This window comes from Eptatretus burgeri, chromosome 1 (genome assembly GCF_056783735.1).
Source record: "Eptatretus burgeri isolate ZD-2024b chromosome 1, Ebu_testis_v1, whole genome shotgun sequence".
Classification (NCBI taxonomy): Eukaryota; Metazoa; Chordata; class Myxini; order Myxiniformes; family Myxinidae; genus Eptatretus; species Eptatretus burgeri.
This window is the reverse complement of record NC_140961.1, coordinates 52,864,463-52,879,119: the sequence shown is the minus strand read 5'-3', so window position 1 is coordinate 52,879,119 and position 14,657 is coordinate 52,864,463. Positions and strand designations below refer to the sequence as shown.

General features: G+C 46.1%; 1 protein-coding gene across 5 annotated transcripts in view; it reads left to right on the top strand.

Annotated features, from left to right (window-relative positions):
- Positions 1 to 14,657, top strand: part of LOC147034488 (netrin-1-like) — a 224,726-nt gene that overhangs the window by 111,388 nt on the left and 98,681 nt on the right. For all 5 annotated transcript variants that reach the window (XM_085884117.1, XM_085884148.1, XM_085884127.1 and 2 more), the window contains one exon: positions 11,173 to 11,322. In XM_085884117.1, the coding sequence (XP_085740243.1) occupies positions 11,173 to 11,322 (150 nt within the window). The remainder of the gene's footprint in view (positions 1 to 11,172; positions 11,323 to 14,657) is intronic.

The following is a 14,657-nucleotide window of genomic DNA, read 5'->3' as shown; positions in this document are numbered from 1 at the left end:
TGTGGAATTCTAGTTATCAGACTCGCGTGCTGGCCCCATTCATATCCTTGTCTGGTGGAGGACCCCTTTTTTACTTGTCTCGCCACTGTGAGATCCTGGCCTGCTAGGTAGTGGTACCATAGGATGGCTGTAAGGCCCTTGTGTCGTTCTACCAAGTCACTAGATCCATCCGCCAGAATGCAGGGTATCTCTATGAGTTGTTGAGGTTGTATCAGTATTACATTATGCCGTGTGCGTGGAACCATTGATGAGAAAGGTTGGGTGCTGTTAACCGAAAATACTCTAACTGTGTCTAACTCCTTGTTATGGGTTGTCCCAAAATTTGCATATTTGCTTGCTGTCACCTCTCTCGGTACTTCTCTCCTGCTTCGCTGTAAAGAAGTTGCTAACTCACTCCCGTTTCCCCTTTCGTGGTCGAGGTGTAGGAGGCGTGTATGGTTCTCGGGGTCTAAGGCTGTCGGTTTGCTGCCTAGTGACAGGCCGCCCTCGCACAGGAGCAGCGCCAGCACCAGGAGTTGCATGTTGTGTCGTCAAAGGTCCTGTCGCTGTTTCCTGTATTACAATGTTGTTGTCGCCTAAACCTGCCTGTTCCACGTTTGGCAGGGTGCCTGGTCCAGGTTCCGGCTCCACGTCTGGCGGGGCGTTTGGTTCTAGCGCTGGTCTTTCAGGATCCCTGTTGTCTACGTTTTCAGGTCCCGGGTCCGGCGGGGCACCTGGCTCTGCTTGCAGTGGGTCTCCCTGTCCTATCTCTCCCTGTCCTGCTGGGCCAGCCCCGTCTTGGTTCGGTGGTGGAGGGGGTCTCTGTAGAGATATCACGTCTTCCCCCTCGTCGTCGTCTTCACTATCCCGGTAAAAGACTGAATCGGACACAGCCGGAACCTCTGCTGAGGTTACCTCCTCCGGTTCCCGAGTTTCAGCGGCTTCCTTGGGTGCTCGTTTACAGTGTGAGTGGTGTATCCATGCACTCTTACCCCTCACTTTGACGGCCGAGAGCGTGGTCAAAAGTACAGTGTAGGGCCCGGTCCACTTGGGTTGCAGGGCGTCTTTCCGCAGGAACTCTTTCACCCAAACTCGTTCAGCAGGTTGGAAATCATGTAACGGGTCTCCAGCAGGTATCGGCAATGCTTCTTGTACCTGTGAGTGAAAAGCCCTAATGGTAGCAGTGAGTGTTCTGCAATAGTTCATCATTCCGTCAGTCATACATGCCAAATCCCAATCTCCCATATCTGGCGGAGCCGAGACCGGTAACTGTATAGGACGTCCTGTTATTATTTCGTGGGGCGAGAGCCCCCTTGTGGCATTATTTGTTGCCCGCATTTTCATGAGCGCTATCGGCAGCACGTCTGGCCAGGGCATTGACTGGCCCTCGCAGAGTTTGGAAAGCGTCTGCTTTAGGGTTTGGTTCTCTCTTTCTACTGCCCCTGCTGACTGGGGGTGGTACGGACAATGCAGTTTCTGGTTGATACCCAAGCCTTCGGCTACTTTTCCCATTACTTTTGCCGTAAAAGACCCTCCTTGGTCCGAGGATAGTCGTGTTGGAATCCCAAATCGCGGAATTACTTCCTGTAAAAGTAGTTTGGCCACTGTATCAGCTTCCTGATTGGTCGTGGCAAAGGCCTCTACCCACTTAGAAAACATATCCACAATTACCAGCACATATTGGTGATGTTTGTATGCCGGCATTTTTATAAAATCCATCTGAAGGTGTTGAAACGGTCCGGACGGGGGTGGGTGTGCTCCCCGTTTCTTGGCGGCATACTTCCTGTTATGTCTACCACAGGTCGCACAATTGCTAACCACCTCTGTTGCTGCTGTTGTTACACCTGGGGCATTCCAGGTTTGACGAATAATTTCCGCCACCCCTTTTATTCCCATATGGCCCTGCGCATGTGCAGTGAGGGCTAGCCACGGTAGCAATATCCGGGGTACAAATGGTCTATTTCGCTCATCCACCCATACTCCATGTATGTTTTGCTTTGCACCCTCCTTCACCCTCCATGATTCCTGTTCTTCCATAGTTGCGGAGACCTGCAGGTCCTTCAGCTGTTCTTGCGTTTGTGGACCGTCTACCATTTGCTCCACGTAAAGTTCGGTCGTTGGTTGTGGGTTCGCCTCCTCCTCATCGAGCACTGCTTTTGCCGCTAAATCTGCTCTTTCGTTGCCTTTTGACACTTCATCTGTCCCTCCTGTGTGAGCTTTGCGTTTAATCACTGCAATCTACTGCGGTTCTTGTGCTGCTCGTATCAGTCGTTTGATCAGGTCCCCGTGTCGGATAACCTTCCCTGAGGACGTCTTAAAGCCACGCAAGGCCCAAATGGCAGCGGAGTCATGTAAGATGCCCCAGGCATACCTAGGATCTGTGTATATGTTCAATGTCTTACCCGCACCCAGCTCACACCCGCATATCAACGCTTCCAGCTCAGCTTGTTGGGCTGAAAATCCCTTTGGTAACAATTGTTTCCTCAAGGTGGCGCTTGCGGTGCATACTGCAAAGCTAGCGATGGTTTTTCCCCATCGGTTCTTCCTCGCCGCTCCATCCACGAACAGTTCCAATTCCGCATTCTCGATCGGGGCTTCCTGTCGGTCACGCCTAGCCTTTGTCTCTTCCACCAGCACTCGTTCGCACACATGTGCCTCTCCCTCATCGCCCGTTGGCATTAGGGAGGCTGGGTTCAGTGGCGAACATGTTTCGATCGTTATATTAGTTGCCTGCAACAGCACCAAATCGTGTTGAACTGCTCGTGCCGCTGATATATGTTGTGTCTTATTTTGCCGTATCAGCGTCGCCATATCATGCGGCACCTTCACGGTCAGCGGAGAACCCAAAACCAGCGTCGCTGTTGCGGTTACTGCGTATTGCGTTGCCGCTACTGCCCGTAAACACCCAGGATAGGCGGCAGCGACCGAGTCCAAATGACTACTGTAGTACGCAATCGGCCTATTCTTTCCCCCGTGTTCTTGCGTCAGCACCGCTTGGGCGAACCCTCCTCTTTCATGGACGAATAGGGTGAAGGGAAGATCATAGTTCGGTAGCCCCAATGCTGGTGCTTTTGACAAGGCCTGCTTCAATGTTTCAAAGTCTTTGTTCGCACCATTCGTCCAGGAGATCTTATCCCCCTCTGCCTCCTTTACCATGTCGTACAGTGATCGCGCCCTAACTGCATAATCAGGGATCCACTGCCGGCAGTACCCCGTCATTCCGAGGAACTGCCGCAATTGTCGCAATGTAGTGGGTTTTGGGTGCTCTAGGATTGTCTCCACCCCTTCAGCTCCGAGGCTCCTCTGCCCCTGTTCCAGTATATGTCCCAAATACGTCACCCTCGGCTGTGAAAACTGTAATTTGTCTTTGCTGACTTTGTGGCCCTTTTGGGCGAGAGCTGTTAACAGCGCTACAGTGTCCATTTCACATTTCGTTTGATTGTCCGAGCATACCAACAGGTCGTCCACATATTGTATCATGACTGATCCTTCCGGGAGCTCTATGTCCTCCAGGTCCTCCTTCAGAGCCTGCGAGAAGAGCGTTGGACTATCGCAGAACCCCTGCGGAAGTACAGTCCAGGTGTATTGTTGTCCGTCGTAGCTGAAGGCAAGCAAGTGTTGCGACTCTTTGGCTAGCGGTATGCTAAAGAACGCCGAGCACAAGTCTACCACGGAAAAGTGCGTCGCAGTGGACGGCACCCCTGACAGTATCGTAACCGGGTGTGGCACCACGGGAAAGGACGCTTTCACACACTTATTCACTGCTCGCAGATCTTGTACGAACCTCCATTTGTTTCCTCCGGGCTTCTCCACCGGCAGGATTGGTGTGTTACATTGGCTCTTAGTAGGTATTATCACCCCTTGGTCGCGTAATGATGCTATCACCGGAGCGATCCCTTCTATTGCCTCTTTGCGCAACGGGTATTGAGCCACTCGAGGCAGGGGTACCCCCTCCTTTACCTGGATAGACACGGGCGTTGCGGCTAGCACTCTGCCCACGTCATTCGGATGTCGTGTCCATAATTCAACAGGTACTTCCTGTAGTCTTTCCTCTGTTCTCGTTTCCCTGTTGGCCTGGCGGCGTGGCCTTTCGCTGTTCATCTCATGTCTTTCTAGCATACATGACAAAATCTGATCAGGTAAGCATACCTTCCATCCATCCCCCCGTCGACTGGCCTGTAAAGTGCTCTGGGTTTCACTATCCTCCCTGGTGGTTCCGAGGCACATCTCAACCTGGTCAGCATTCTTCCCAGTTCGTCGGCACTATGACCTTTACCGACCGCCATTGAGACGTGCGGGGTAAGTCCTTCTCTGTGCTTCATTAGCTCACGTTCCTTGGCGGTTAGCTCCACCTCCATTGCCGCTCCCTCTTTTCCGATCCACAAAGTGGTTGTCATTAAAGTGCATGTGGTAGCGTACTCTTCATGTACTCTGTCCGAGTAATCAAAATCCTGCCCTGTTTCGTCATAATAGACCGTACAGTGCAAAGGCAGTTCCACTTCTTTCAATTCAATGTCGTTGCCATGCAACCATTCCTCTACGTCCCGCAATCTTTTTGCACTTTCCCAATCCCTAGTCAGTTTATCTCTCCCCTCTTGTGACACAACCCGCAACCAATAGACTACCGGTCCGAGTTCGGTCATCATGAGGGTCATTACTTCCTCTTGCAATGCCAGCGGAGCATCTATGAAAACTCCGTCTTGCTTGCATGTTATGGTACATCCCATTCTGCACAACAAATCTCTTCCTAACAAATTCATCGGGGTGTGTTTGGCTACCAAAAATGCATGTTCTCCCCGCAGGGGACCGACTTTAATTCGTAATTTGTCCGAAATCGGGATATCCTCTCTCCGTCCCGAAACCCCCACCACACTCACTGACTCGCCTGAGAGTGGCAGGTTCTTTATCTCTCCTTGTTTTAGTGTTGACCGGGTGGCCCCTGTATCTACCAGGAATGTTACTTGTCTCCCCTCTACGTTTAAGGTCGTGGTCAATTCCCTTACATTCCGCGTTTCCCTTTGCGGAGCCACCACGGTGTCCTCATGTCAATAGTTTCTTCCTGCTGTCTCCCTTCTCCTCTCATATTCTCTAGGGGGCGCCGTTGGTCTCTCTTGCTGTTGTGGTGGCCGCGAGCCCCAGCCTCGTTGTTTAGGCGGTGCCGGGCAGTCCCGAAACCAGTGCCCGGATTGACCGCAGTTAAAGCATTCTCCCTGTTTTTGCGGCTCCTTCTCTCGGTTCCAAGGTCTCCGCTGGTCCCGTTCGGCTTCATACCGGGGTTCCCAATCTGGATTTTCCCAGCGAGGCCTGCTTTCCCTCTCTTCGTATTTACGGCTTTTCAATTCGAGATTTCTTGCAACTAGAGCTTTGGTATCTTTCTTTCCTCTCCGTTCCTCTTCTCTTAGAGTCTGCCAAGCCTGTCTTGCCCTTTCAAACACGGCATCTACGTCAGCCGTTTTCCACCCTGGCATGTCCGCTTTCACCTCTCGCCTTACTTCGTCACACAGTCCATCTACGAACATAGTGTTCAGGAAATGGAGGGGCGTCTGTGCGATGTTAATAAATCCTGAGTGCAGTTCGATCTGCTCATACAGTCGTGCCTTATACTCCCCAGGTGATTCCTTGGGATTCTGTGTGACATCCTGTATTGCCTGCCAATCCATTACCCTTGGGGCCATCTCCGCCGCAAGTTCTTCCATCAGGGTTTGTACTCTTCCCCTGTACAGTGCCTGTGCCTCCCGGTCGGCTCCCTCCGGGTAATGTTGGTTTAAGGTGGTATCTGTTTCTCCTTCCATTTTTACACTCCAGGCTGTCGCACGCCGGCTCCAAACCGCACTGGGCAGGACAGCAGTGCAGATAAACCCTATGTCTGTCCTGGTTGCCCCCTGCATTTTTATCTGGTCGTGTAATATCTGAATGGCCCTTCTCGGGTTTTTCTTTATACATTCTTCCATGCTAGCTTTTACTCCCCTAATGTCTTGTGGGGTCCATGATCTCCAAACCCAATCTCCCCCTGCTGCTTGTATCATGGGGAACTGGTGAATGTCGGTCCCTCCTTTTACTCTGTCCCCTTCTAAGACAGGGTAAATTCCTTTTGTTGTCCCAAGTCGGGTTGTCGTCTTTCGGTTCACGTCGTCGCTGATTTCTGCTATCTGTGCTAACGCCTGCTTCAACTTCTCATGTCTCTCCTCACTCTGTATCTTGACCTCCGTCAGCTGCGCTAACACTCGGTCTAGTTCCTTCTGTTTGTCCTCTCCCTGTGTCTTAACTTCCGTTAGCTGGTCTAGCGCCTGTTTTAGTCTCCCTTGTCGTTCCTCGTCTTGTATTTTCCGTTGGTTCACAGTCCCTTCTAGTCCGAGTCGCCTATGCTCTGTCTCGACTTGCGACTCCATTAGCCACGCGGCCAATGCTTTCCAGTGTGGTCCACTTTGTTTCGGGCCTCCTGCTTTGCCCTCTATCAGCGCATTACTCACTGTGTTTAATATCTTTGGATCTAAGGATCCAGTCAGCGGAAAGGGATCTTTTCTTCCCGCGGTCCACTTCACCCAGTCCTGTATTCCCTTTACGTTATCGATTCCATATTTGTCACTGATAACTTTCAATGTTGTTCCTTTTGGTATCTTCTCGTTCTTTGAAGATTTATTCCCCATTCTTTTGTTCTTATCTTATCAACCGCCTAATAGCTGTAAATCGTTTCTCCTTTTACACCGGGACCGAGATCCCTTTCAATCAGCCGCCTAATAGCTGTAAATCGGTTCTCCTTTTACACCGGGACCGAGGTCCCTTTCGACCCGCCGCCTAATAGCCTCAAACCCAATGAAGGCCTCTAACCTTCCCTCTCTTGGTACAGGATTCCAACCTGTTTCCTCCTTATTTCACACGGATACCTTTATCCTCGACCCTTACCGGCTCTACAAACACTGCCTGACAGCCCTTCCCCTTTGTGCTCTTCAGACAAACCGCATTCGAATCACCTCATATGTGTTTACCGTTACAGTTCTTGATTCGAGCAGATCCTGGAGCTGCGTCCGGCAGGGCGCAACCCACCAAGTGTACAGCGCTCGCCTAACTGGGGCTCCCTATTTTAGGTGCCCTACGTGCGATCGCCACGTACCTTTTAGCTGATCCCTTGCGATCGCTGTACACCAAGTGGAGTCCCACCGTCCACACCGCCAGCATCAGTCGAATCCCATCCTCGTCGCCAATTGTTATGACTCTCCACTCGGCCGAGTAAGATGACAGAGTCAGATGAGGATCCTCGAATTACACGTTTTATTTCCGAAGACCACACGCATGCGGAATGTGACTCAGTGACCCTTCAGTCAGGCTCCCCTGAATCACATTAAGAATATGCTTCAAAACCATCACATATATATAATCACACAGAGCAAAATTGGGTGTGGACTAAAAGTGTAAAGGCAAAACTGGGTGTGGACTAAAAGTGTATGCTAAGGGATAAAGAAACAAAGAAATAAAAGAAATAAATGTGGCAGTGGGCCTCTTTCCCCCCTCCCTCGGGCCCTAGGGGAAGTTGAATCGGTCAATTCTCAGATATGCAACCACAGTTTCCAAGCCACCTACACAACTCTCAGATATGCAAGTCTTGCAAACTAATAACTTTCCTACACTCCTTCACTAGCACCTGCTGACAACAAAGGCAAAGCTTTGGTGATCACTGAGAATAGGAATGTGTGGGCAGCATACACTGAAGGAACAATTCCACAGTTCTCTCCAAGGTCGCACTAAGGGCACACCACCACAGAGCAACAGGAAGGGCGATAAGGGCTTAGTTTCCAAGAAACAGAAACAGCTGGGTGCTGTCCAAAAACAGTGGGGTGCATGGAACATTGGTAGCCTGAAACATTTAAAGCAACATTTTAAAGCAAGGTTTGAATAATGCACAGTTACAAGCAAGGTTAGAATCCTGACAGCTGATTAACACACAGCTAATGGTCCAAAATATGACCACCTAACATATCATCATAACAACTTGCATCTTCTTGAAAATTCTATGATCACCGGAGGAACGCCCTAAGGTCACCGTGCGACATCAAATCAAAAACCGTACGGCACCCCCACGTTTTCGGTGTCCACAATTTATAAATACGCTGTGCGGGTACCCAAAAAGTAAAAACATATGTGACTGCTACATTGTGTGACCGTGGAAACACTGCGGCCGCCCTATAATTGCTAGTGGCCGTAGATTTTGGAGACCCCACGGCCGCCGTGGCAAATGAGACTTCGGCCTAAATACGCCGTGCGGCTCCCCGAAAAATAAAAACATGTGACTGCTACATTGTGTGACCGTGGAAATACTGCGGCCGCCGTATAATTGCTAGTGGCCGGAGATTTTGGAGACCCCACGGTCGCCGTGGCAAATGTGACTTAGGCCTTACTGCTATGTGAAGGCAAAGACACTTTCGGAGCTGGCATATTCACAATCGCCATGCCCTCTCTATAAGTTTTCCCTTCAATGAAAAATGACCAAAGTGACTGTTAAAATTATCTTGAGCTGATAGTCATCGCTGGCATTGTGAAGATAGACCTCAGCGATCGAGGCAGCAGTCTGTTACCTTATACACCACTTGAATAACTATGTGGCATTCTCTCAAGCAGGGCTAAAAGCCATGTTATTGTAAAGGTCTTTGCCCGAGGTCATTATTTACTTTTACTGATGTGCATATATGCATCAGGAATAATATAATTGGTTTTGGGTTATTTATTGGCAAAATTAGCCTGCTCATGGTCACACATCTTTTCTGCTTATCTCGTGAGTTTGGGAGTTGGACAGGTGACCATAGTGAACCATGGCATGTTGGAGCTGCTTCAGTCATGGTTTCTGTGAAGTCGGTGATAGGTTGATAGGGGAGTGAAAAGTGTAAAATGTTCTGCTGTTTTGATGTGGGAATGCCTGTTTGCTTTTATGAGCAGGAGGGTTAGGAGAGGAGAGCAGAGTTGGAGTTGTGGGGTGGGGGGATGGGGGAGGGGTTGGTGGGAGGAAAAGATGGGACATAATTGGGATGGGGTTTGAAGCTTTTGGGGGAGGGGGGTGAGAGTGTGATATGGGCTTTTGGTAGGGGCTCAATAAAGAGTTGAAGAGGAGTTGTGGTGAGGAGGGGTTTTTGAAGGCTTGTTGTTGAGGAATTGTGGTGAGGAGGGGATTCGAAGGCTTGGTGGTGAGTTGTGAGGAGGGTTTTTTTTGAAGGCTTGGTGTTGAGGAATTGTGGTGAGGAGTGGGATTGAAGGCTTGGTGTTGAGGTGGGGGTTTGAAAACTTGGTGTTGAGGAGTTGTGGTGAGGTGGGGGGTTGAAGTCTTGGTGGTGAGTTGTGAGGAGGGGTTTTAGAAGGCTTGGTGTTGAGGAATTGTGGTGAGGGGGTTTTTGAAGGCTTGGTGTTGAGGAATTGTGGTGAGGAGTGGGATTGAAGGCTTGGTTTTGAGGAATTGTGGTGAGGAGTGGGATTGAAGTCTTGGTGGTGAGGAGGGGTTTGAAAACTTGGTGTTGAGGAGTTGTGGTGAGGTGGGGGTTGAAGGCTTGGAGTGTTGAGGAATTGTGGTGAGTAATGGGATTGAAGTCTTGGTGGTGAGGAGGGGGTTTGACAGCTTGGTGTTGAGGAATTGTGGTGAGGTGGGGGATTGAAGGCTTGGAGTGTTGAGGAGATTGATGCCTTTGGGTTGAGAGGAGAAGGGTGAGGACTTGGGGTTGGGAGGTGGAGGTGGATGCTGAGGACTTGGGGTTTGTGAGGTATATTGTGCGGATGTTCTGTGGGTCCCTGCTCGTTTTGAATCATAACCTTTTAACAAGTGAGGATCTGGGAGCATATATATATATATATATATATATATATATATATATATATATATATATATATATATATATATATATATATATATATATATATATATATATATATATATATATATATATATATATATATATATATAAAACGTGCAGAATGCAAACCATACAATCCACAACCTCATAACCATGTGATCTCCATCTGCATTCTGAAAGACTGCGAAATTCATAGGAGAATAGTAGAGTGCATGATAATAAATATTGTAAGTTACATAATACAAGGTATGAAAACACAAAATGTACAATAATACACAATACAAAGTGTACTGCTACCTTAAAATATTTTATTTTAGGAAAAATCAAGCAATGCCAAGTTGTTCTACCGTGTCAGCAAATTGGTCTGACCTCTTGTCAGACACTCCATAAGTGGATTTCATTTTGCCAAGTATTCTATCACATGCTATCACGTAATCTGTGCTGGCCATTAGTTGTTTATGGATATACCACCTTACACAGTCTCATTAAGTGAGCCTGCCCACTATGGACTACAATGTTGGGGCCTCATTTCTAATACCATCGATATTTCCTCACAAAGAACTTTAATGCAGGAGGCCACTCGGCCCATCAAAGCCTGCACTAGGATTGCCAACTTACAGTTGTTTGTTCATGCTCTATCCTTTTAAATGCTGAACATCAAGCAAGGAAGCCTTTGGTATGACTCAGCTGGGGCTCGAACTCCCGACCTCCCAGACTCAGAGCATATGCTCTAAACATTTCGCCACCATGTCTGGGGAAACCTCTTAACTCTCTGGGGTTTAAGACTTTGGACAATAGTGGCATATATTTTTTTACATGCGAAACACAACCTGTTGCTTCCTTAAAGCAGGCATATTGGTGGTCTGCAGTTTTATTTTGACTTTATTAAAATTTCAATTAACCCTAGGTAACTATCTGGTGTGTTATCTTGTGCACGAGATGTCAAAAGCTTGTGTGTCAGAAACCAACTTAATGTCAGCAATTGAAGTTAAACTCCACAGACAAAATATCGGAATAAATCAGTGAATATGCATAAAAAATTGAAAAGGGTTGGTCGATGCATAATTTAAAAGACCTGAGCTGCTGAAGGTACACAGTTTGTGTTTCACCATTTTGTGATTTCAACCATAATAGTGAAAATAAAAAAATGCAGATAATATGAAACTTTTCCTGGCAAAGGAGTATTTCAACTTTCCCTCACGGTAAACGAGTGTTTGCTGTTTTATTTTTGCAAAAGCTCTGAAGTTGCAATGTTGATGCCTTCCCACGAAAAGTGAAAATAAATGTAGTTTGGGATTTGGTGGTATCCTTCTGAACTGAAAATGCTAATCGTTCTTTTTTTCTTCTTATTTCCATCCTGCAGCCTGTGATTGTCACCCTGTTGGTGCTGCTGGAAAGACTTGCAACCAGACGACTGGTCAGTGTCCATGCAAAGATGGTGTAACAGGCATTACCTGCAACCGCTGTGCCAAGGGCTACCAGCAGAGCCGTTCACCCATTGCACCATGCATCAGTAGGTTATCACCATAACTTTGTGCTATATGTGCAGTGTTTGTAAGAGTAAATGGATGGTATGACCAAACTTAGGCCGAAGTGTTCACGATCAGACGCGTAGTGTTTCCTTTTCTTCTTTTTATGAAACGTCATAGTCGAGACTCAGAACCATCATGAGCTATTCCACCGTTTTGCCCTTTTGTGTTTTGAGCACCGTATCATTCAAAAAGTTATCTGAACGAAATCCTCGCAATAGTTGAAGATGGAAGAAAGGTATAAGAAGGAATATCAATCATTTTTATTTGTTCGTAAGATATATTAAGACATAGATATGTATGTATGTATATATATATATATATATATATATATATATATATATATATATATATATATATATATATATATATATATATATATATATATATATATATGAAAGTTTGCATTTGTTTGTGTGATTGCATTTGGACATTTGGACCCTGAATGAACCAATGCAAACAAACTTTACATGGCTTCCTCTTTCTTCCAGAGGAAGGTTGAAGGCGATGTTTGCATAAAACATTGACCCCAGATAAAACCAGATAATTGGCCTTCAGGCCTCAATCGAGTCTTGCACTTATACACTGCCTGGGTTTTTTTTCCAGCAGCTGTTGAGTGATATGTATTGTGAAGATTGCATGTTAAGGCTGTAGTAATTTGTCGTTCACAACACATTTAATTACTATAGCGTTTACACTTGCACTTGTTATTAAAAAGATTGCTTTATGCAGGTTTATTATAACATTTCTGTGTTCAGGCCTCGAGTGAGTATGTTGCTTATACACGACCTGGGTTATTTTCCCGGAAGCGATTGAGTAACGTATTGTGAAGATCATACGTTGAGGTCATATGTATGCAAGTTAACAACGGAAATTGTATATTCCCTTGGTATGTTTCTCCCCTACCTCTCCTAAGGGATATCAGCAGAGCCGTTCACCCATTGCACCATGCATCAGTAGGTTATCACCATACCTATGTGCTATATGCACAGTGTTTGAAGAGTAAATGGATGGTATGACCTAACTTACTCTACCGGACAAAAGTTTAAGTACACCCCCATTTTTCCAGTTTTTACTAAAATTTAAGCAGTTTAATGTTTCAATGTACTTTGAAATTAAAGAATACAACAAATAAACAATTGCAGATTAAAAAGAAATCGTGGAATCGTTTTGTTGAACAAAATTTAATCTAAATTTTTGACTCATCAAAGTAGCCACCTTTTGCAGATATAACAGCTGAACATACTTGTGGCATTATTTCTAGAATGGAAATCAAATATTGTTCGGAAAGTTCTTCCCATCACTGTTGAAGAAGTTCTCACAAATGTGTTGCACTTGTTGGTTGCTTTGCTTTCACCCTTCTGTCCAGTTCATCCCAAACCAGCTCGATGGGGTTTAAGTCTGGAGACTGTGCTGGCCATTCCATGATTTGAAGCCTACCGTCTTGTTGTTTTCTTCTAAGGTAGTTCTGACATAGCAGGAAGGTATGTTTTGGGTCGTTATCTTGCTGTAGGATGAATCCCTGACCAACTAAGCATAGACCAGAGGGTATTACATGGTGCTGCAAAATGCTGTGGTAGCCCTTTTAGTTCAGGGTGCCAGTCACTCTGTGCAAGTCGCCGACTGGATCCAGCAAAAGAGCCCCAGATCATCACGCTTCCTCCTCCATGTTTGACAGTTGGTGTCACACACTGAGGAACCATCCTTTCGCCCACTCGACGGCGTACAAAAACCCTGCGCGATGAACCGAAGATTTCAAATTTTGATTCATCGGTCCATAAGACCTTCTTCCAGTTTTCAGTCGTCCACTGGCAGTGCTTCATAGCCCAGGCAAGCCTATTTTTTTATTTTGCCATCTTAGCAATGGCTTTCTTACTGCCACTTGACCTGTCAAACCTGCAGCTCGAAGTCTTCTCTTCACAGTTGAAATTGAGACTTCCTTACTTCAACCATTGTTAAGCTGTGCTTGAAGCTGCTGTCCTGTGAGACACCTATCACGCAAACTGTTGACTCTCAGAAACTTGTCTTCTGATTGTGTTGTGGCTTTGGGTCTGCCAGACCTCTTCCTTTCAGAGTTTCCTCCAGTTTCCAAGTGTCTCTTGATAGTGTAGGAAACTGTACTCACTGACACCTTGGCTGCTGTGCAATTTCTCTAAAGGAAAGACCTACACTTTTAAGGGTTATAATGGTATGCCTGTCTTCCTTTGTTAATCGTCTTTTTCTCACCATCATTATAGCGAACGAAGTGAGCTTAATACTTAACGCGTGCACGTGAGAGAATAGGAAACAACAACAACAACAACAACAACAACAACACAATAGCCCTGGCTATTTGGAATTCGTGTCGTTAGCTATGACTTTTTGCTTCCGGTTGTTAAACGCTGTGCGGTGTATAAACACAATTGGGTTTTATTTCTATCTTGTGAATATTACTTAACGCGTGCACATGAGAGAATAGGAAACAACAAAAACAACACAATACCTTGGCAATTGTGAATCCGTTTCGTTGGCTATGACCATTTTGCTTCCGTTTTTGTTTTGTTTCCGGTTTTTGTCATGGGGAATGATGCATGCCAGGAGATCATGACCGGAAGTGTTTATTTATTTATTCAATTATTTTTTCCCCAAAGTTAATTTTATACTTCCGAAAGTGATTTTTTTCATGACGGGAAGTGTTTATTTTGTATTTAACATGACCGGGAGTGATTTTGAAACTCTTTCCGGAACTTTTAATTTCTTTTATTCTTGACTAGAAGTGATCATTTATTTATTTATTTATTCAATTTTTTTTCCCCAAAGTTAATTTAAATAAAGATATCTCCCGCATCATCAAAAAAATTTTTTTAATCGTGATTTACATTATTTGATCGCTGATCCCGAATCCAGGCCGAAGTAACCGGAAATTGCGTCAAAATCATCAGCTGTGCGGCGCTTCCACGTACCATGGTATAGTTGGCAAGTATACACTTGTGAACAAGTTTTATGTAAAGTCAGAAGCGAATGTAAGAAGAATTCTACTTTCGTTTCTAGGCTTTGCCTATTCCATATAAGCAATATACTACTTCCTGCAGTGCAATATTGTCCAAATAATGCTTCAGAGGGTGTAGCAACACAGTCTGTTCCAACACTGCTTTTATACAGACAGAGGGTTTGTAACTAATCAACAAAAGTCGGGACACCTATAGGAATTGTTTGCATCAACTTTCAAGGCTTAATTTACTTCCATTACTGCAGAACAGCTGCAGTTGCTAACCCATTACTTGTTTCCTGAAAAGGGCCTTTTTTACCAACTCTGAAACTTAATTATTTTTCAGTTTTT